We start from the raw sequence: 21,848 nt of genomic DNA, 5'->3' as shown, positions 1-21,848 counted from the left end.
TGTGGAATAAATTGACATGCTTAGCTCCTTTCTTGGGATAAATCGACTGCTGGCATGGACGGGTTCTGATTTGGAAAGGATCTATTTGAATGCCATTTGCTGTGTTATCTGAAGAGAAAGGAATGACAGTATCTTATGGGGAAGACACATTTTATCCATCTACTTTGTGACAATCTTTCATCTTTTGATAATCTTTTCTTTATTCTAACAACTCTGTTCTTCTTTGTTCTACTTTTGTAAATGGTTTTCTTATAAATAAAAATCTGGTGGTAGTTTTGAACTACTTTCATTTTCATCAAAAAAAAGGTTACCCTCAATCAAATGGACTCTAATAAGCATTTACTCACTGTTGCATCAAGGCTCCGAAGGATGCTAATGTAGCAAAAGGTGAGGAAAGTCTAAGCACGAAGACATCGAGATGGATCTACAAAAAGAAGTCCACACTCGCTGGAGTTTTTCGATAGGAGATCTTTCGATGCTTAAGTCAGTTGGAGTTTGAGAAGATTAGAGGAGGGAGAGTATGAGCTAAGTGCTGCATTATGTGTGCATACCTCGAGGGCTCCCAAGTTATCTACTTTTATAGAAGAGATGTAAGTCGTTACGTCTGAACCCCATAAGCCATTGTGCCAAGCCACGATCTGTTAGACTAGTAGGATAGAAAATCTACCCACTAACCTACAAATCAGAGGTAGTTAGGCATGGATAGTGGCCATATTCTGATAGTCCGCTAGAAGATTCTTAGTGGTGGTTCATGTGGTTGAATTAGTCGGTGACTTGAGATTGGTGTGCATCCGAGTTCTTGGCCCAGATATGTTCTCATTGACATTGGATGTGAGAAGTTATCCTGGGTGGTTGGCAAGATCCCGACCTTATGGTCGGTAGGCGTCTGAGTCAAGAGGTCAGATAGGAGTTGACAAGATCATTCCTCCTAGCTCTCTATGGTGGTCTTGATGAGGTGTCAGCTTTAGTCATTAGCTGTGTCATCAGTACTATCTGATCACTGGGTTAGTGATAACGTGTTGATGTCCTCCATCAAGGATATTAAGAAAATTCAATTTTTTTGATTTTAGATTATAGAATAATATTTTTAAATCAATCTGATTATATATTTCTTATCAATCTAAATTTTTTGATATAAATATCCCTTGATTGCTTGATTTAAATATCCTTATAAATTAGCCCTCTAAATCAACTTGATTATATATTCCTATCAATTTTGATTTTTTGATATAAATATCCCCGTAAATTAGCCTGATTGTATTTTTTATATTTATATTTTATTTCTATAAATATATGGCCTAGAAACTCAATTAAGACAAGCAATTCTATAATTTCCTTTGTGCTCTTGATATTGATATGGTACCAGAGCAATTTTGGTGGTGGTAAAAAAAAAGAAGAGGAACATCTTGTGCTCTTCTTGATTGTAGAGCTTGTTCTGGTTCTGTGTTAGAAGTAGTTAATTCAGTACCTTAATTTTTTGGGGCAATTCAGTCTGTTCATTTTTTGGCTATGAAACTAATTTTGGTTTGCTTAATTAGATTCAGCACGGCAACAGTCTTAGCTCTCTCTTAGAATTTTTTTGATCTTTTGGGTTAGATTCAATCTTTCGGCAAGGTTTTTCTTACTTATTCTAAGTTTGTCTTTATTTTGGTTTGTGTAATCCAGCTCCTTATATTTCGGACAGATCAGTTCTCTTATTTTCACTATAATATTTAGGACGTGATTTTGTGCATCTGCTTTATTATTTCATATATTGATTATATCGGATATACAAAGTAAAGCAGTAATTATTCCTATCTATTTTAATAAAAAAATTACTCATTATGAAAATTTATTTTGAGATGCTTTATTATAGGGCAAGAATTATGGGGATATATGGATGGCACTGAATCAAAGTTAAAAGATTCAGACATTGATGCACTAAAACAATAAAAAAAATAATGTATAAATCATAAGCTATAAAATTCATCGAAAAATATATATTGTCAAGACAATGACGCACGGAGATGCAATCTTGCCATGAAAAATAATGGATATACTTAAAGCACCAAAATAGTCTAAAAATGTTATTTTGAATTTATGAATCTATAGCTTGAATATAACTCTATTATATATGAGAAACTCTCACCGACAGCTCTTTGTATTGTCCGTGAACTATAGAAAAATAATATGTGAGATCAGTTTCTCATGAAGCTTAGACTTGAATTTGAGACAGTACGTGCCAGTTTGATAAATCAAAAATCGATGCCTCATCTAAAAAATTATTTTCAGATAGTTTTGTGAGAGAAACAATGAATTCTTTCTCATGCTAATCATAAGCATCAAAAAGAGATTGTTGTTGTCTTTATCGCTCGTAGTATATCTAAATCATGTAACTTTTAAAATATTCAGTGTTTCTCATGCAAGAAATTTGGACATATTATCAATGACTGTAAGAAGAAGGTCTGTAGCTATTTAAAAAAGATGGGCATATTATCACTGAATATTGTCGAAGATCCCAAAACAAAGATGTCAGAGTATTCCATACCAACATTAGTGATTCTGGAGGTTCTTCATCTAATCTAGTGTCTGCTGACAATCAATCTTCTGTAATAGCTGCCTTCTCAATTACTGCTGAATCAATCCAACAGATAATTCAGTCAGTCTTGTCTACTATATGAAATTCAGGTATAACCTATTCTAATAAATCTTGGTATATTGATTCTACTGCATCTAACCATATGGCTCCCTCATCCACTAATTTTTATACTCTATCTTCTTATGATGATCTCTCTAAAGTTGATATTGCAGATGGTTCCAGTCTAGATATTACTAAAATTAGTAATATTCATTCAACATTTTTGAATCTCAATGATGTATTTCTTGTCCCCAAAAATTGTCCACTAATTTAATCTCTATTGATCAACTTATAGAGAATAATTGTAAAATCTCATTTTCACCCACTAGTTGTTTGATACAGGACCTGAGAACTAGAAAGGTGATCAGGAGAGGGCGTAAAGATGGATGACTCTTTACTTTGACTCAAGCATCTCATAATAATACTATATTTTCTTCTTCTTCTAAAGATGATCCTAATAAATTATGGACATTATGGCATACAAAATTAGGACATCTAATTTTTAATAAACTATCCATGATATTTAATTCTGGATTTCTTGGCAATAAAGTTACTCCTCCAAAAGAGTGTTTTTATTCTAGTTGTTGTCTTGATAAAAATAAAAGTCTTTCTTTTTAAAATAGTACTTAGACTCCACTTATGCATTTGCACTAGTACATTCTGATGTTTGGAGTGCTCCCATGATTTCAAGTTCAAGATATAAATATTTTGTTATATTTGTTGACGACTATAGTCACTTGGGTTTATTTACTACACCAAAAGTCAAAAATTTTTGTAATTTTCAAAACTTTTATATCGATGATTGAAAATCAATTTGAAACTCCAATCAAAGTTTTGTGTTCTGATTTAGGAGGAGAATATACGTCTAATGAGTTTCAATTTTTTTTTAAAAAAAATATATTTTATCTCAAAAATCATATTCTCACACCCCACAACAAAATGGCATGACTGAATGAAAGCATTGCCATATTTTTTATGTTACTCGTATCCTTTTGCTCGATGCTTTCGTTCCTCCTATCTTTTGGGATGAAGCTATTAGAACTATGATTTTTTTTAATTAATCGATAAATCTCTCTTATTCTTACAAATAAAAGTCCATACATTCGGTTATTTCAAAAACAACCAAATTTTAGTATCCTGCATACTTTTGGATGTGTTTGTTTTATCTATCTTCTACCTCTGGAACGTAATAAATTTTTATCTCAATTAGCATGTTGTATTTTTCTTGGCCATGCAATAAATCAAAAAGGTTTTTGTTATCATGATCCACAGGTCAAACACATTCGCATTTCTCACAATGTTATTTTTTATGAAAATCAATTTTTTTTATGAAAATTATTCAATTGTTTCTCCCTATGTCTTCGCTTCAGCATTGCATTTATTTGATGATTCATCATCCTTGAATCATTTTAAACTAGGTTTTGTTTATAAGAAAAAAACACCTACAATCAATCCGCCCTCTGCTCCCTCCAATACTTCACAGGATCTAATTCTAGCATCTTATCTTTTCACTTCTCATTTGGAATCTTAGGAACCTATTCTTCATCGATCATTCCAAATTCATCATCCTCCAGCTCATTATACTTTCCTATTTTCATCAATAACTTTTCTATCCATCTTGTCCTCAATTTCATTTTTCACTACTTATAATCAAGCTGTTAAAGAAGATTGTTGCTAGCAGGCTATGGATGAAGAGTTGAATGCCTTACCACCAATATATGAGATGTTGTTCCTTGTCCACCTAACATTACACCAATTGATTGCAAATGGGTGTATACCATGAAACTCAAGCCTGATGGGTCTTTAGATCGATTTAAAGCTTGCTTGGTAGCTTTGAAAAATTGGCAAGAATATGGTATTGATTATTATGAAACATTCACTTTAGTTTAAAAATAACATCAGTTCGCACTGCCATTGCCTTAGCAACTTCCCATAGTTGGTCTATCTACCAGATGGATGTCAAGAATATATTTCTGAATGGTGATTTAATAGAAGAAGTGTATATAAAATCTTCCAAAAGATTGTCCGCTCCTGCATCTGATTCTGTTTGTAAGTTGAAGCGATCTCTCTATGGTCTCAAACAAGCTCCTAAGGCTTAGTTTACTAAATTTCAAAGAATGATTCTGCAGGCTAGATTTTAATAAAGCAAGTTTGATTCCTCCATATTTTTACAAATAACAGCAAATGGAATTACTATTTTACTTATTTATGTCAATAATATATTAATCACAAGAGATGACTCTCGTGGTATTCAATATATACGGTAGATTTTATGAGACTCATTTCAGATAAAAGATCTTGGACATTTTAGTTATTTTCTTGGTTTAGAATTTCATCAGACTACTCGAACTATCTTTATTAATCAGCATAAATACTTGCAGGATCTCATTGAACTTGCTAACTCAACAAATATATCTATAGTGGATACTCCTATGGAAGCTAATATAAAGCTTCATAGTGATGAGGGCAATTTGCTCCCTAATCCTACTCTCTATCGGCAACTTGTTGGCTGTCTTATCTATCTCACCTTTACTCAGCCTGATATTTCTTATGCAGTAAATATTGTGAGTCAATTTATGACCTCTTCACATCATCTTCATCTTGTTGCCAACTATAGCATTATTCGGTATCTTAAAGGTATCTTCGAACGTGGATATTTTTTCTTTTATGGGTCATCACTAACTTTAACTACTTATGCTATGCTGATTGGGGTGGTTGCCTCAATACTCATAAATCCACAACTGGTTGGTATATTTATTTGGGACAAAGTCTCATCTCTTAAAAGTGTAAGAAAGAAGACAGGGTTTCGAAATCTTCTATTGAAGCTGAGTACAACGCAATGTCTTCCATATATTTTGAAATTGAATGATTGCGTGGGTTACTTACTAAACTTGAGTTCTCACAGTCTGCATCTACACCTCTATATGCTGACAACACAAATGCTATTAAAATTGTTGAAAATCCAATTATTCATGAGCGGACTAAGCATATTGAAATTAATTGTCATTATATTTATGATGCTTATGATCGAAAACTTAATTTATTTCCCCTATGTATCATCGAAAGATCAAATTGCTGATATATTTACCAAAGCTCTTTCTTCTTCCAGACATCAATTTTGTACAAGCATATTGTTGCTGGTTAATTCACCACCATCAATTTGAGAGGGAGTGTCAAGAATGTCAATATCTTAACTTAGCCTGATTTTAGACTGTAGAATAATATTCCTAACTTAGCCTGATTGTATATTTTTTATCACCTTGATTTTCTGATGTGAATATCCCTTAATTGCTTGATGTAAATATCCCTATAAATCAGTCTGGTAAATCAATTTGATTGTATATTCTTTATCAGCCTTAATTTTTTGATATAAATATTTCTGTAAATAAGTCTGATTGTATTTTTCATATTTGTATTTTATCTCTATAAATACATGGTCTGGAAGCTCAATTGAGATAGACAATTTCAGAATTCTCTTCTTGCTCTTGATATTGACAAGTGTGTGGTCGAGGATAAAGTTTAAAGACAAAGTCCGACGAAGTTGTACGAGAATGTTTGTCGTTTGGAGCCCGTTTCGGAGATGCAGCCGATTTGAAGAGTATTTCTGAAGATGAGATCTGAACACCGTAGCCGAGATAGCGTGGCGCCATGACACCTACAAAGCAGAGAATATCTAAAGCCTATTTGATCTGGTTGGCTTTAGACGGTAGCTATTATCATTCATCCCCTTCAAGATCTTTACCGCATCCGGCGGCACGTGTGCGATTGCCAGATATTTCATATTCTCTCTGAAAGCAATCTACATAATTGGCTGGTTTTAGTGTACTTGTTTACCAGGTCGCGTATATGCTGATGTCAGCTGGCACGCATAAATAATGTGCAAGGCAACCACAAACAAAGGAACAAAAGAAACCAATCGTGATCACCCTGGCTCATCCTGCTTGGGATATCAACACAGGATAAGCAAATATATAATGGTTTCTTTTTTGAAAGCAAATATATAATAATATTATCATATTTTTCAAATAGGCTGCTCAAAAATTTCTCAACTATCTTCTGATCAGAAATTCTTTCGCCAAAAGATTTCATTTGATTAACTATCTCCGTGACTCTTGAAAATAATCCTTCATAGATTCTGAGTCCTTCGTACTCAAATTTTTGAATTCTCTTCGAAGGGATTGAAGTTTGTAGGTTATTGCCTTACCATCATCTTGAAATTCTTGCTGCAAAATATCTCGTGCCTCCTTTGCCGCGACTACACCAATGATTCTTGGAAGAATGGTTTATGAAACTCCATTTTGAATTCTTGAGAGTCTTGGCATCATTCATTCTAATTGCTTCAAGCTCTTCTTTCTTTGCATTTTTTAGTTTTCTTTCTTCAGTTAGATCATTATAACCTTTCTCAACAATGCTCCAAAGTCCCTTTGGAAGTAGCAGAGTCCTCATCTTCACTTTCTAGAAATCATAATTGTTGGGTGGATATCTGATCAGGACACCACCTCCTAAGATCTTTTCAGTACCACACGATGCAGCAAAAAAAAATAATAAAATAAAAATAATTAAAATATATGAATTAACCACAAAATAGCTCGCCTCCACGAGACATGCAAACTTCACCATGAAAAAGAAATTTTACAAGAGGAGATCTCATCTTCAACCCTCGTACACTCAATTTTTCTCTCACTAGAAGTTTTTCTCACAAAAGCTCTCTCTCTTGGAAGACCCCCATGAACCTCTAAAGTGACCAGCGTCCGCTGTCCAAGAGCCTCCTGCTCCTTCTCTCTCAGTGGTGCGATTCTCTCTCTCTTTTCGGGTTCAGTACGGTTTCGTATGGCACGTCCATGGCAAAACCAGACCACAGTTTCCTCTGTGCCTCACAAGCCCTTTTAAAGACTAAAAACCCAATTAGATTAGATTTAAGACTCCTTAATCAACCCATAAAAGGACTTGGACCATTGGATCAAGAACCAGATCAATCAACGCCCTTCGATCACGCTATGGTCCATGAAATAGTACCGTGAACCGTAAGAAACGCGTGGGAAACCCCCACGCGGTTCGTCATGGACCGTTCGATCCACGGTGGATCGGAGTATAGGGCCCAGGCAAGGCGCCTGGGCCTGAGCCAGCCCGCGCATGGGCTGGGCCGCACGCCCGCCTGGGCTGTGCACCTCGGCTGCACATCCCGCGCGTTGGCCTCGCCTGGGCCGTGCTCCACCGCCTGCAGTCGTGCCGCTGTCGCTCCGCCGATCGTCCTCCGCCACCTCCACTTACGTGCAATCTTCAAAAATCCGTATCTTCTCTGTCTGAGCTCCATTTTGGGTGATCTTGATCTCGTTGGACTTCATTTTTCATCATGAACCTCGTTGTGGGCTTAATGTAGGTTGAATCTTGAGACATCAAATCCTAACAATCTTCACCTCGACTCGATATTCGGCCTCCTTCAAACTTCGAGAGCTTTTGGATCTCCTCGCTCTCATGCTCTGGAGTAATCGTCTGCTGATCATGGATGGGCAAACATGGGAGTCGAGCCAAGCTGCTTGATCTCATCTCCATCATATGCTATGCTCCTTCTTACCTGAGATCTGCTCGGGGCATCGTCCTGCGGTAATAGGAATCTCACCTTGCGATGTCGCCTCTCGTCCTTCCGAGTCTCTTGTCTCATGCCCGATCCACCTCCTGGAGCTCCATCTCGCTCTAAGCTCCATCTGGCTTCTGTAATATTGTCCTCTGCTCCCCTTCTTTCCCTCCAGTACAATCCTATCGCAGTGTAGCATCCTCAGGATTTCTCCACCATCTACCATCCTATAGCCTCTCGAATCCAGTCTACTAAGTGAGATAAGATTCCGTCTGAAATCGGATATGTATCGAATCTCTCCCAATCTCCTCACTGCACCGTCATGTGTCCTCTAGCTGACCGTCCCGATGTCTCTGATCGCACAGCTCGATCCATCCGACAGATATACAGTACCCTTATTATTCTTCAGAGTTAAACTGCTCCTCTCTGCAACATACATGATAGGGGCATGTAGAATCTAATATCCACTACTGAAAAGAAGTAAATACCTTATCAGATATCTCTAGGACATCTCCATTTGAATCGCTGTTGGCCGTCGCTACAGCAGTCACCGTCTGATTTTTGAGTTGAAGACAATCTCTAGCTAGATGCCCCAACTCCTCACATCAGTAATATCTGATTTTGCTCAAGTCCCTCCTGAACTTAGACCGCCCTCGTCGCGATCTTCTGTTGCTCCATCTACCGTCTCCTGCTCCTTTAGAAGCCACCAAAGCTGAGTTACCGCCACTTGAGCTCCAAGCCAGGTTCTCCCTCCTGAGAACCTCGTTCTGGAGTATCGTCGTGGTGACCTCGTCCATCTTGATACTGTTCTTTTCCACTAGAAGAGCAGTCACCAAGGACTCGTACGAAGGAAAAAGCGATGCCAGCAAAACCAGCACCTGGACTTCTTCTCAACATTCTCACCAATACTGAGGAGGTCAGTGAGGATCTTCTGGAAGTGACTTAGATGCTCCTGCACGCTCTGTTCCTCAGCTATCCGTAGCTGGTAAAACTGCCTCTAGAGGAAAAGAGTGTTGGTGAGAGACTGTACAACTCCTTGAGCTTCGACTACAGTACCATCGGGGAAGTCTTGCTCAGCACATGAATCACCACCTCATCCGTCAAGTACATGCAGATGGTACTCATTGCCTACATCTGTAGTCGTTTCTAATCCCACACCTCCATGGTGGTCAGCTTCTTATCGCACAAGAGAGCATCGATCAACCCCTGTTGGATGAGCACGTCCTTCACCCTTGCCTGCCATAAGGAGAAATTACTTTTACCATCAAATTTGTTGATCTCCATCTTGATTGATCCTATCTTCTCCATCTTCAATCTTACTCACCACCACTGCAATCTATATCCTTGTACCATATTGCTCTGATACCACTTGTTGGGTGGATGTCTGGCTAGGACACTACCTCCCAGAATCTTTTCAGTACCGCACGATGCAGCAGGAAGAAAAAAGAAATAAAATAAAAATAATCAAAATACGTGGATCAGTCACAAAAGGGCTCGTCTCTACGGGGCATGCAAACTTTACTATGAAAAAGAAATTTTACAAGAGGAGATCTCACTCTTAATCATCGTACATCCAATTTCTCTCTCATTGGAAGTTTTCCTCATAAAAGCTCTCTCTCTTGGAAGATCCTCCTGAACCCCTGAAGTGACCGACATCCGCTGTCCAAGAGCCTCTTGCTCTTTCTCTCTCAACGGTGCAGTTCTCTCCCTCTTCTCGAGTTCTGTACGGTTTCGTACGGCGTGTCCGCGGCAAAACCAGACCACAGTTTTCTCTGTGCCTCACAGGCCTTTTTAAAGGCTAGAAACCCAATTAGATTAGGTTTAAGACTCCTTAATCAACTTATATAAGGACCTGGACCGTTGGATCAAAAACCAAATCAACCCACACCCTCCGATCGTGCTCCAGTCTATGGAATAGTGCCGTGACCGAGAAAAATGTGTGGGAAAGGCCCACGCGATCCATGTGGTCTGCCATGGACCGCCTGATCCACGGTAGACCGGGGTACAGGGCCCAGGCAAGGCGCCTGGGCCTGGGCTGGCCCGGCGCACGGGCCTGTGCATGGGCTAGGCCGCGTGCCTGCTTGGGCAGCGCGTCTGCCTGGGCCGCATGCCTAGGCCGCATGTCCCGTGTGTTGGCCCTGTCTGGGCCGCACTCTGCCGCCGCTCCGCCAGCCATCCTCCGCCATCTCGACTTACGTGCAATCTTCAAAAGTCCGTATCTTCTCCGTCCGAGCTTCATTTTGGATGATCTCGATTTCGTTGGACTCCATTTTTCATCGCGAACCTCGTTGTGAGCTCAACGTGGGCTGAATCTCGAGGCCTCAAAACCTAACAATAATTTCCTCCTCCAAAATTTGGAAGAATGGAGTGTGAAATGCCGGCACTTTCTTCGACCAACAAACCAATCTTCTTCTCGTTGGATTTGTTGGCCTTCTATTTGTAATTAAAAATATCTCAGATGATGCCAAAATATTGCTCGGATACCACTTTTGTTGGGTGAAATCTAAGGAGATGATGAGTGATTTAGAGAATACAGAGAGTTGCTGCTGCAGAGCTCTTAAGACATGAGGACTGAAGTTTCTTTCTAAAGAAGAGAAGTCTGTAATTTTTATTATTGTATACTGACAATAATATTCTTGGAAGTGCTATGGTGCTTTTTAAATATTTTTTCTGACATTTGTTATAATACTCTTTTATAATATTTTTTTATACAAAATATTTAAGATTTTATACATCATCATTTATTATATTTTATTTTTTAAAAAAATATTTTATTATTTTTAATCATCCTTCTTCTTTGTAATTTCTCCTCATCACTGTCTGCTTCCCCGCCGTCACATGCCATACTTTTCTTCCTCCTTCTCTACCCATCTCTCCGTTGCTCACCTTTCTGCCGCTGCACAACGTCCCCCCTCTGCCTACCTCTTCGCCGCTCAGCTCTTCGCCACCACATGCCACTCCTTTTTCTTCCTCCACCCACCTGTTCACTGCTCACGTTCTCATCACCGCACACCACCCCCTCTCCCTCTTCCATCCACCTCTTTGCCACTCATCTCCTTGCCATTGCATGCCGTCCTCTTCCTCCTCCCTCCTCCACCCACCTCTCTGTCGCTCAGGCCTACCAACATATGCTACCTCTTCCTTCTCTACCCACGTTCATTGCCGGTTGTCATCCCCTCCTCTTCCTCCACCCACATCTCCTCTGCTTGAGCTACTCATCGAGCTTCAGGCCAGCAGAATCGGAACTAGAAGATAGGACAGTCAGATCTAGAGAAGGAGGTAGTCAAGATAGGAGAAGAGAGGCAGCTGCAGCCGTAGCAGTGCGATCAAGGCGGTGGGGGAGGGATGAGTTTTGATAGGAGGTGGTTAAGGTGGCGAGGGGAGAAGTGGCTACGGTAGTTGGAGGCGAAGGAGAAAGGAAGAGGTTCGGGCAAGGCTTGATTGCACCGGTCGATGAAGGGGAAGTGGAGTGTGATATAGGGGTTGATCGCTGGCAAGAGATCAAGAAGGAGGCAATAGAAAGAAGCGACTATAGTGTTCTGAAGAGAAAATGAAGGAGCGAAGATGTACGGGACTTGATCATTGGCCGAAGATTGGGGAGGTAGTTGAGGCGGTAGAGGAGGGCTGGGGCTTGATCTGTGGCTATCAAAACTGTGAGGGGAGAGGAGGCCGTGGCAGTCTGAGTTTAAAGAGAAAAATAAATTAGAAAGGAAAAGAAAAGAAGGTAGGAGTAGCAGTTTTCAAAAATAATAATTCTCAAAAATATTTTTAAATTTTTAACTATTTACCGCATCAATCAATTTTTTATTTTTAAGTTATTTTCATAATTTGATTTATTTACCGCATTGTGTTTGGCTGGTTAAAACTGATTGTGGAGGGATAAATTAGCGTTATCTATCCTAAATCTGATAGTTAAAAAAAATAATTAAAAAAATTAAAAAACTTTTTTGGAGTACCATAATAAAATTCTCTTTTTTTTTTGTAGGAATAGTAAAATGGTCCTGATCATACATTAGATGAGGCTAATCAGGAAATTTCGGGTGAACAAACCTGTTATTTTAGTTAATGTTTACTGTAGTTAATCTGAAAGCATGGACCCTGTAGTTGTTATCCACTCGTCATTCATGTCGTGGGCTGGGGTCAGACCAGAAGAAAGAGAGGGAAGTTAGGGAGCCGAGGACTCGTCTCCTCTAGGGCACGGATAGAGGCGTCTTCGTTGCTTCCCTTTTCGCTCGCAACCCGGTGGACGGCGAGGGCTTCCGGGTAAGCGATCTCCCTCCTCCTATTCTCCTTTTCCGCCCAATTCTTTTCTTCCCCTTTCTTCGATTCTTTTTCTTTTTCTTCTTTCCTTTCTCTCCCTCGCCTCTCTGTGGCCGGCTTCCACGGTTGGCCGGCCGCGGTTGGCCGGCGAGTTAGCGTTTGCGCGCGACTTCTTGCGGTTCCTTGTTTTGTTGTTCCTTGTTTTGTTCTCACTCTTTATTGAAAGCAGTAAACTTTTTCTTCCAAAAAGACTTCGCGAACAATTGTGTTAATTCAGCTAGCGCATAAATTCTTCGAAAAAAATATTACAAGTCCAAGGTTGGAGAAAAAAGAGAAGAATTTTCTGAGGAAAATGATCCGGATTGATTACAAAACAGACTGAACATGTTTCCTGATCTCATGAAAGATGTTGAAGGCTTAATAGTTCTCCAAAAAAATGTATCTTGATGTGCTTTCTCAAAGCATGCAGTTCTACTATGACTCTTTAAAAATAAACTTACAAGATCGAACCTAGTCCTTGTTCTACTATGCCAATGTTAAGCAATGTAGGAACTCATGATTAAACTCGAGTAATATATGTCGCTGAAGGAATTCAAAAGGATCTACTAATGCATCAATGAATTTGATAGAAAAGGTAGATTTTTACGCTAAAGCACAAAACAAACTGGTGGGCTGGTGGCAAGTTTTGCTGGCGGTTCTCTACCTGTCCAACCTCGTCTTCGCTTGATTTTCCCCATCGATTGATCAGCAGGTTGGCTGACTGGTCATGTAATTTCATTAAGAGCTAATGAGAACGGGATTTGAGTCTTCCTCTGTTATTGAGAATTTGGCGAAGCATTCAACTATAGTGGGTGTTTATATTCCTGTTATACTTAGAAGTTGGAAGGGCGTAGTCTCTCCTTGCTACCAAAAGAGTAGTAGATAAGGAAAATGTTGCGTGAGTCATCTTATTGAAATCATTTGGTTTCATCATTTTGCTAGCTTATCCATTTTAATTTCATTGTGGGGTGACCATGGTTTTTCATTGCAGTTATTAATTTCTGTGCTTTTGGCAATTTGTCACTTTTCTTTTATATTTATCTTTTCAACTGCAGCATAGTTTAATTTGTCTGCTATTCATTAGTTGTTATTTTATTTTATGATCTATAATTTAGCACAATTCATGATTGCAGCACTTAAGAGATTCCTCAGCATGTCGTGGTGCACTATTGAGTCTGATCCTGGTAAGTTGTATAGATCAACTTTATTTTTGATAGGGATGGCTTATTTTTGAACTTATTGTTATTTTGTAGCTTTGAATTTTAAGCAGCAATGCTTTCTAAGATTTGGAGATATTTTTTTTGTTCCGGCAATGTTCCTGTTTTTCATATCTTTTCCTAATGGTGAGCAATTGCAAGTTTGCAATGCTAAATGTGAAAATTGCAAATTTGAAATGCTAAATGTGAAATCCAAAGTGAGACCTGTTTGTTGTGTGGCAATTTTGTTTGATCTGATGTAAACAAGAAACGGCACAAGTGTTTTTTTTTTTTTTGGGATTGAAATTGTTGCTACATGCAGATTTCGTAAAACTTTATGCAGTTCGTCTATGAGGCTTTTTTTAGTTGAAATCATGTTATTCTCCTCAAAGAAGATGTGCATTGTGAATGCCTTCTTCTACATTGCTGATTTGCTCTTTGATCTTATTGGCCTGCATATGGAACCTGATAGAACTATTTAATGAACAAGGTTCACTTAAACACCATATAAGACTGGATCTAAATAACTGATGAGACAGAAAAGCGGATAACATTGACTCCAAGAGATGTAAATGAGCACCTAATGCCTTGCATCTATAAGAACTCTAACAATGGCATGATATTGTGAGACTGTTGTTGTAGTTCGGCATGCTAGAATCTGAACAGAATTCAGATTATTGATTTCCACAATGGGCTTTCCATTAATATCATCCATTCTTTTCTGTAGGGGCCAATGCATCCTTGTTAAGCTTATATTTTTTGTAGTGGCACTTCAATGGATATCACACGTGTTCCTTCCTTGTGGGAATGATAAAAGATAATGTGTCAGGGTAAAGTGTTCTTAGGTGATGGGAGACCATTTCTTGTTTGATCTATGAGTTTTTTCAGTAACATTTGGAAAACTAGGGAGATGCTTGATCATTGATAAGCAAGCAAATTCTAGTATAGTTCTTCTGGAAACATGCAAATATTATCTTATCCTTGTTATTGACATGTTATTATTGTGGAAGACGGTACTGGAACAAAATCCAAGCAAAAAGTTAGAAGTTTATGAAACAAAAATGGTCTTGTACAAAGGTCAAGCATGGCCATTCTTCATAGTTGAAAAAAGGCAGGCAGATTTAAAAGAAGAGAGTTTTGACTGTCTTATCAGTTCTTGATCTTTGATCTATATAGAGGCAACCTTCTGAACATAATGAGTTTCACTTAATGGGGGGTTGCTAAATGGCACTTTCAGTGCGTGATTGTATTATCTTTGATTGGTTGAAGCCCCTGCTTTGGTGTCTGTCGTGTATAATGATGGAGGTGAGGCATGTTGCAGGCTCCATCCAGTAAGGGCATGGATAACTGGAAGCAACAAAAAGATTGGCAAATGTGAAACATGCATTATTTTTTTCTCCATCAGAAAATCATTAGATTATTCATTATATATTTCACCAACTTAAACTATAGGGGTATAATTATTCATGGTAGCCCTAAATTCCAAAGGCAGCTGCATAAAACAAAAATTGTTAATATTTTTTGTTAACAGTGTAAACACCACTATAAAGTGTATAAAGTGTAAATATCAACAAGACATTAAACATATAGCGAGAGGCAATTGTGCTTGATGCATATAATTGTAGATCACCTTGTTAAACTAGAAAAGCTAGACTTACATTAGATCACTTGAATGATTAAGTCTAGTGGACTAATCTCTTGGTGAACTTTTTCTTTTTTCTTTTTTGATTTCCTCTTATCTCAACTACACTTTATGTCATTATGTTTGTATTGGATACATGACACATCATTTGGACTAATGACATTAATAGAGTCATTATGTGTAGTTGACCAAAATATTATATTTCGGAGGATCCCTGTTTTGGGTATGATCCACTTGTACTCATGAGAGTGCAGGCTTTTGACATACTCGTGGTTCATGCTTTGTTAGGTCAAGATCAAATTTTTTGATAGTCATGCTGAGTGATCAGGTTAAGTCAAACTGAGTCATGAGGTTCAATTTTCTGCTGTCAGCAAATAGTGTTAAGATTCTGAGCTAGACAGGCCGAATCTTGGTCTTGTCATGAGGTTCAGATATGTATGTATTGCTGCCATGGTCAAATCTAATTTGTGCTAATAGATCCTATAATGTTATCATTTTTTATTATCCTATTTATAGAGTTATATAGATGAAAAAACATATTACAGAATTAGTATCAAGTAGATGAAGTGTAAAGATTCTGCCTCGAGGGGGTTGTGTAAATGATGTCTTGCATTAAGCTCCAAGGTAACTCTTTGTGAGATGGAAAAATAGCTCATAACAAGGATCGCCGAATCATCTCGAATCTGATGGTTCAAGGCGTTCTGAGCCGTCCCGACGGCAAATTGGGACGGTTTGGCTGAGCAAAATGGCACATCAGAGGAAGGAGAGGGAAAGAGAGGAAGAGAGAGAGAGGGGAGACAGATAAGGGATGTAGCCGTTGGAGGTCGGCAGTGGTCCGTTGAGGCCGTCGGAGAGCCGCCGCAACTCGGCGTCATCTGATAGGACATTTAATCAAGCAAGAAAGAGAGAGAGAGGAGGGAGTGATGGTATCGGAGGGAGGCGTAGCCGGCGGAGAGGTTGCCGGATGGCCGTCGTGGCCATTGGATCGTGAAAAATGCATTGGTGGAGCTGCGACTGTGGAATAGGGGCAACCGTCCTAGTTCACTCGTCGGCTTTTTTTTAAATAAAGATGAATAGTGAAGCCAGCACACCCATTGCCGGCTTCACTGTAATCAGGGTTTTTATAAAAAAACTTCATGAAACAGGAGTGATCGCTCCTGTTTCACGTTCGCGGTGTCAGAGGCCGCGATTGCACTGCTCGACGGCCACGACAGTCAGTCAGAGGCCCTCCAGCAGCCTCTCCTGCAGCTTCCCCTCTCTCTTTTTCTTTTCCTCCCCCTCCCTCCCCTCCCCCTTCCCTCTCTCTTTTTTCCTTGTCCTGGTTCTCTTCTCCTCTATGTTGGTTGTGCCAGTTCGGTTCGGTACGGACCTATACTGATCCGTACCTCCGGCCGGCCGGCATAGACTCCGATACTGTGTTTGCCAACCTTGGCCCATAATATTATATTTTTCATATATTTGCAAAAGAAAATAGATCCAGGCTTTTAAGTTTATTGTAGAGAGAAAATAAGGTTGAATGGATTGTTGTGCAATTAGGACAAGTGGAGCAATGAATGAGTTCTTTAAAGGAAGTACAGGGAATTCACCGGTTAGAGAACTTAGTTGTAATCCCACTAAGGTGGTATGACTTGTGGATCTAAAGATGTTTTGGCAAGGAAGTGCAAGTTTGCTTCATTGTCAGGATAGAAAGGATTTCAAATTGCATGGATGGGAGTTATGAAAAGTGGATTGGGAATGCTTGCAGTTAGATTGGATGCAACTATGAGTTATTGGTGAAGGATTCTGAAAGATATTCCCAAGAAGTTTGGATTTAAGTTTGAAATTCATGGCTTTTGTTATTCTATCATATTGTGAGAAGTGAATTGGAAAAGCTTGTAGTTAGAATGGATGTGAAACCTTGAATGTCTGGCGAAGGATTCTGAAAGTTGCTCCTAAGCAGTTTGGATTAAGCTTGAAATTTGTGGTCTTCATTATTCTATCATATAGGTTAATTATTGTGATCATATTAGCCAGGTAATCTGTTCTTTGAATTCTCATCAAGTACATTTGCTTCTTATCTTAAAGCTGTATTGGGAGTTGGGTTGGGAAGCCCAATTGTGCATGCATTCCATTTGCTCAATGCATGTTGATTGATCCAACACAATCTTGTATAACACACTTAGAGCATTGCGATCTTAATCATTCTTTTTAACCCCAAACAACCTAAATAGATGTACAATCATAAGAGTTGTGATTTCTCATGCAATCTATGTCTGTAGGATTGCATTAGGTAGGAATATAAAAGATACTGAAGCGAACTAGACATCAATATAGCCTACAAGAAAACATCAATATAGCCTTGATTAGATCTACAATCAGAAGAGTTGTGATATTGAAAAACATGCCTACAAGAAAATAGTGGGTATCAATACAGCCTTAATTAGATGGTAGCTGGTGTTTTTGTTACATATTAGAAAGTTCACAATCATAATTACTGTCAATCCCTGGTGTAGGTAAAAGGTGAATCTGGAAGTTAGGTTGACAACGAATCCTAGAAAACCTCAAACTACGTAACATATCCTATTATGATTTTTTTTGTTGGTGTTTGGAAGTTCCTTATAAGCATTGCGGAACAATTTAATTTGATTGAGTTGTGAAACCAGTATGATTGGCTTGGGGGTACCCCCATAAGTTGTGGTTCAACTACTTATCTTGGGACACATGTGATGCGAAGGATCATATAAGCTGCACCCAGTAAATTACGTGCTGCAAGGGTTTAGGATGCGTGAGGAACAATGTTATGTCATGATGCTTGTTTGAAGTGACAAAGAGGAGAGAGACTACAATTGGAATGAAGCATGGGAGGGTAGAATAACTATGTGTGTGGAAGAAGATGGAATATATGGAGTTAGATTGAAGATTGGATATGAAATGGTGAAAAGGAGATTACTTGCATGTTTATAAGAAAGCGAATGGTAGGAGGAAATCTTAACCATATTGGTAATAGTTACAACTTTATATGGCCAGAAGCATGATATGAGAAATTAGTTAAAGATGCAAAAAGGACAAAATCTATAGTTGCGACAAGGATATTTGACTAATAGCTGATTGCTGTTTGGTGTGGAAATTATTGATGCGATGCTCATGCACCATGAGTACAATTGGAGGAAAGAATAAAGAAGTAATTCAAGGAGGAGATGCACGGTGCAATTTAAGGTAGTCCAAAAGGAGAAAGGATATTTGTAGGCTGCAACTCTATGGTCATTTAGGGAGTAGACAAAGACAGTAGAGGTTTTGATAGCATTGTGGATAAAGCTCCAGCAATTGGCTTACAGGGGGAGATTAAAATGTATTTTATGAGAAGATAAATGAGAAAGTAGTTATATTTTGAAGAATGGATAGAGCCTGCCTGAAATATAATATGTTTGAAAACAGATTAAAGAAAAAAGGTCAACATGTAAGAATAATTGATGATGCCGATAAACAGTCATTCTGCACAGTGTTACTTAGTGTAAGTGGATATGCTTGCCAAATCTTGAAGGAAAGAAATGAAAGGTTAACATGCCTTATAATGACATTGGCAACAATGCAGCATCCTTTGAGGGAAAAAAATCTTCCAGGAGGAACTTCAGAATTGAGCCAGTTTTGACATGGTATTAAATGACATATCTTTTAGATGATTGGAAGAGTTCATGGAGATCTAAAGACAAAGGTATACATGTTAAGAAATTGGTGCTGGAATGGTGAGATCCAGAACTTGATCAAGTAGTCTTTGTCATATATATGATGAAAGTAAAGTATTCTGGGGAGTTTGGAAGATTTAAATTAGTAAATAATGATGCAAAAGACCTAGTAAGGTTAAATACTCAACTTATGTATATGATAGGTAAGATGCAGAAAGATTGGAGAGATCCACATGTTATTAACTTGGAAAATTATACGATAGAGTTCTGCAAGAGGCAATTTGGTGGGCATGAAAAGAAGTGGGCTGGGAGGTTATAAGAAGGTATAAGTAACTTGCTAATGCGAAGGAAGAAGTAATTATCTGAAGCTTAAATACTAGCTGTGGCCAGGCCAGCAAAATTTCTATCAAAATGGATCTACAGCAAAGATCTTTTTTTAAGCTTGTACTCTTTTGTTCTTGTGACAGACAACTCAACTATTGATATCTAGGAGCTTTCATGGTTTATGTTATTTGAAATTGTTATGGTGTTAATTAATTAGACAAGGTCAGTTGGGATCAGTTGTCAAACTAGAATTTTGGAGGAAAGGTTTATCAGGTCGTGGATCCAAAAAATAATAGAAACAAAATAAACTATATGGAATGCATTTTTAGTGGAAATGAAAATGAACTAATGCCCCATATGGAATGCATTTTTGGTGCAATCACTACCAACAAAACTTTTATTGGTATTTTATCAGAATTATATTTTAATCATCTTTGGTTACCCCTGCTTCTTTCCTAGCCCTTTGATGCCAAGCTGAGCATATCCATATCTCAAGCTTCTATTTTTACATTTGCCCAAGTGATCTCAGTTCTCCACTCCTTGTTCTTGGTTAGAGTAAACCATGTGTTTCCTCTGATATACTCATCTCTTGTCTTCTCAATTGCACCTTATATCAATCTCAATGCTTTCTCTGAAAATATCTTTTTATGTGACTGGATCTTGATCTTCTTTATAGCCCAAGATATGGACCACACAATGTTGGAGGCCTTATTGTTGTCTCATTAACATCTGCATAGTCCAGGGGCTTATGGTGATCAAACTACCATGCGAAGACAACTACTGAAGCCATACGATGTTATACTTTTTCTGGATCTCTCTTTGTTTGCCTCTGTTTTTTTGGATTTCACTGGTTGCATTATCTGGTGGTGGATAATTAGTGTCATCAACTTTGCACCCGATTGTAAACGGAAGAGGTTTAGAGTATGGAATAGATCCTGCTTCTGTTCATGCTTTAATTTCTTAAGATGTTTGGTTCAAATTATACTGAAACTTTTAATAGGATTAACGATTTAACATCATAGAGGTTTTATAGTTCTTTAGCTGTAGGTTGTTTGTTCACTTGAATGGTTTGCTTATAGAAACAATTCAAGTATTATGATGTAAATCTGTTATGTCATATGTGCATCCATAGCTGCAATTGCTTGTTTTCCAAATTCGACTTTAGCTTGACCATCATTTCCAATGAGCATTGATAAGTTTATTGCGTAGCATACTGTTGCATAGTTATTTTTACTGGCAAAACTATTGGAGTTGTTAGTTTGTTTTTCCAAATCTGCACTCGTCATCATCACAAGTTAATGGAAAAGATCATATATCTTTGTGAGAGTATTATGATGAGCATGTGGCACTATAGGAATATCACTATGTTCTTCTCCTGAGAGAGTTTTTTGGGGAAAAAAAATTGCAGTCACTCAAGTAACAGAGTAAATGATGGTGGGATGTATTTTGATATGCTCCATTAGATTGCTGCAAATTTGAAATCTCTCTTTGTTAGCATGTGGCATACTATCTCAGTTATCGTTTTGTTTTAACTAAGAAGTCCATTACATTTCCAGGTGTTTTTACTGAACTGATCCAACAGATGCAAGTAAAAGGTGTTCAGGTTAGTTTATTTACTGCCCTCTGTGTTAGATTCTTTTGTTATAAATTATTTCAAAAAATTGCTGCTTTATCATCTGATAGTGCTAAATTGGATAATGTCATATTATACGTCTATACTTAGCTATTAACATGAAAACTGATCTTTGTTAGTGATCTTACAGTATCCTGCTTTCTATTACATGCATCATGGTAATGTTGCCCTCTAAGTTGTTCATTTCAGTTATAATTTTGGTTATCAGGTAACTTTGTAATTAATCCCAATGCATGGAACCTAGCAATTGTTATTGGTCTTATACAGGTCTACATTTTTGGGATTTTCAGCAAGTTTTTAAAAATGACCGGTGGATTCTCTAAACAAATGGGTTTTATTGCATGATATAAAATGGAGTATTCTGTGCCCTTCTTCATTTGGATAACAAATAGAGTCATCATCAATTCATCATTATAATTTTTTAAAACATGTCTGGTGCTATAACAGGGTGATCAATTTGCACCAGCTGTAAACTAACTGCTTTGATTTGCTTGTTGCCGTGCCAGTGAACAATTCTGGTGTGTGAATGATTATGCTTAAACAAATAAAAATTGAAAAATTTCTTCCATTCAAGGAGCTGCTTACCTAAATATATTTAATACTCATGTGCTTCAAGGAAAAAGGTGTATGTATGTATGTACACATACATATGTATGTAAATTTAGGCAGATCTATTAGCTTTGCTGTAGATATTCAAGATGATTCATTGCTTTTTGTGGACCTATTAAGACTGATTTGGCACTAGGTACTAACATTTGGAATGGTTATTGTTTCTTTGGCAAGTGACAGGATGAATCGGGAATTTCGGACAAGCTGACAGGATTAATGGGTTGAATCTGGAAGGCCAGCTTACAACTGGTATTGCAGATTAAGCTCCTACCTATGTAGCAAGTGCTCTTA

General features: G+C 38.1%; 1 protein-coding gene across 1 annotated transcript in view; it reads left to right on the top strand.

The window, feature by feature from the left end:
* The first annotated feature begins 12,300 nt into the window (after positions 1-12,300).
* The window catches only part of LOC105049205 (ubiquitin carboxyl-terminal hydrolase 2), a 14,434-nt gene continuing 4,886 nt past the window's right edge, over positions 12,301-21,848 (top strand). Inside the window, exons 1-3 of the mRNA XM_010928774.4 lie at positions 12,301-12,455; positions 13,625-13,675; positions 20,872-20,918. Of these exons, the coding sequence (XP_010927076.1) occupies positions 13,645-13,675; positions 20,872-20,918 (78 nt within the window). The 5' untranslated portion in view covers positions 12,301-12,455; positions 13,625-13,644. The remainder of the gene's footprint in view (positions 12,456-13,624; positions 13,676-20,871; positions 20,919-21,848) is intronic.

The sequence above is a fragment of the Elaeis guineensis genome, chromosome 7 (genome assembly GCF_000442705.2).
Source record: "Elaeis guineensis isolate ETL-2024a chromosome 7, EG11, whole genome shotgun sequence".
NCBI classification, from domain to species: domain Eukaryota; kingdom Viridiplantae; phylum Streptophyta; class Magnoliopsida; order Arecales; family Arecaceae; genus Elaeis; species Elaeis guineensis.
Note: the sequence above shows the minus strand (reverse complement) of the source record. Positions and strands in the feature narration are given on the sequence as shown.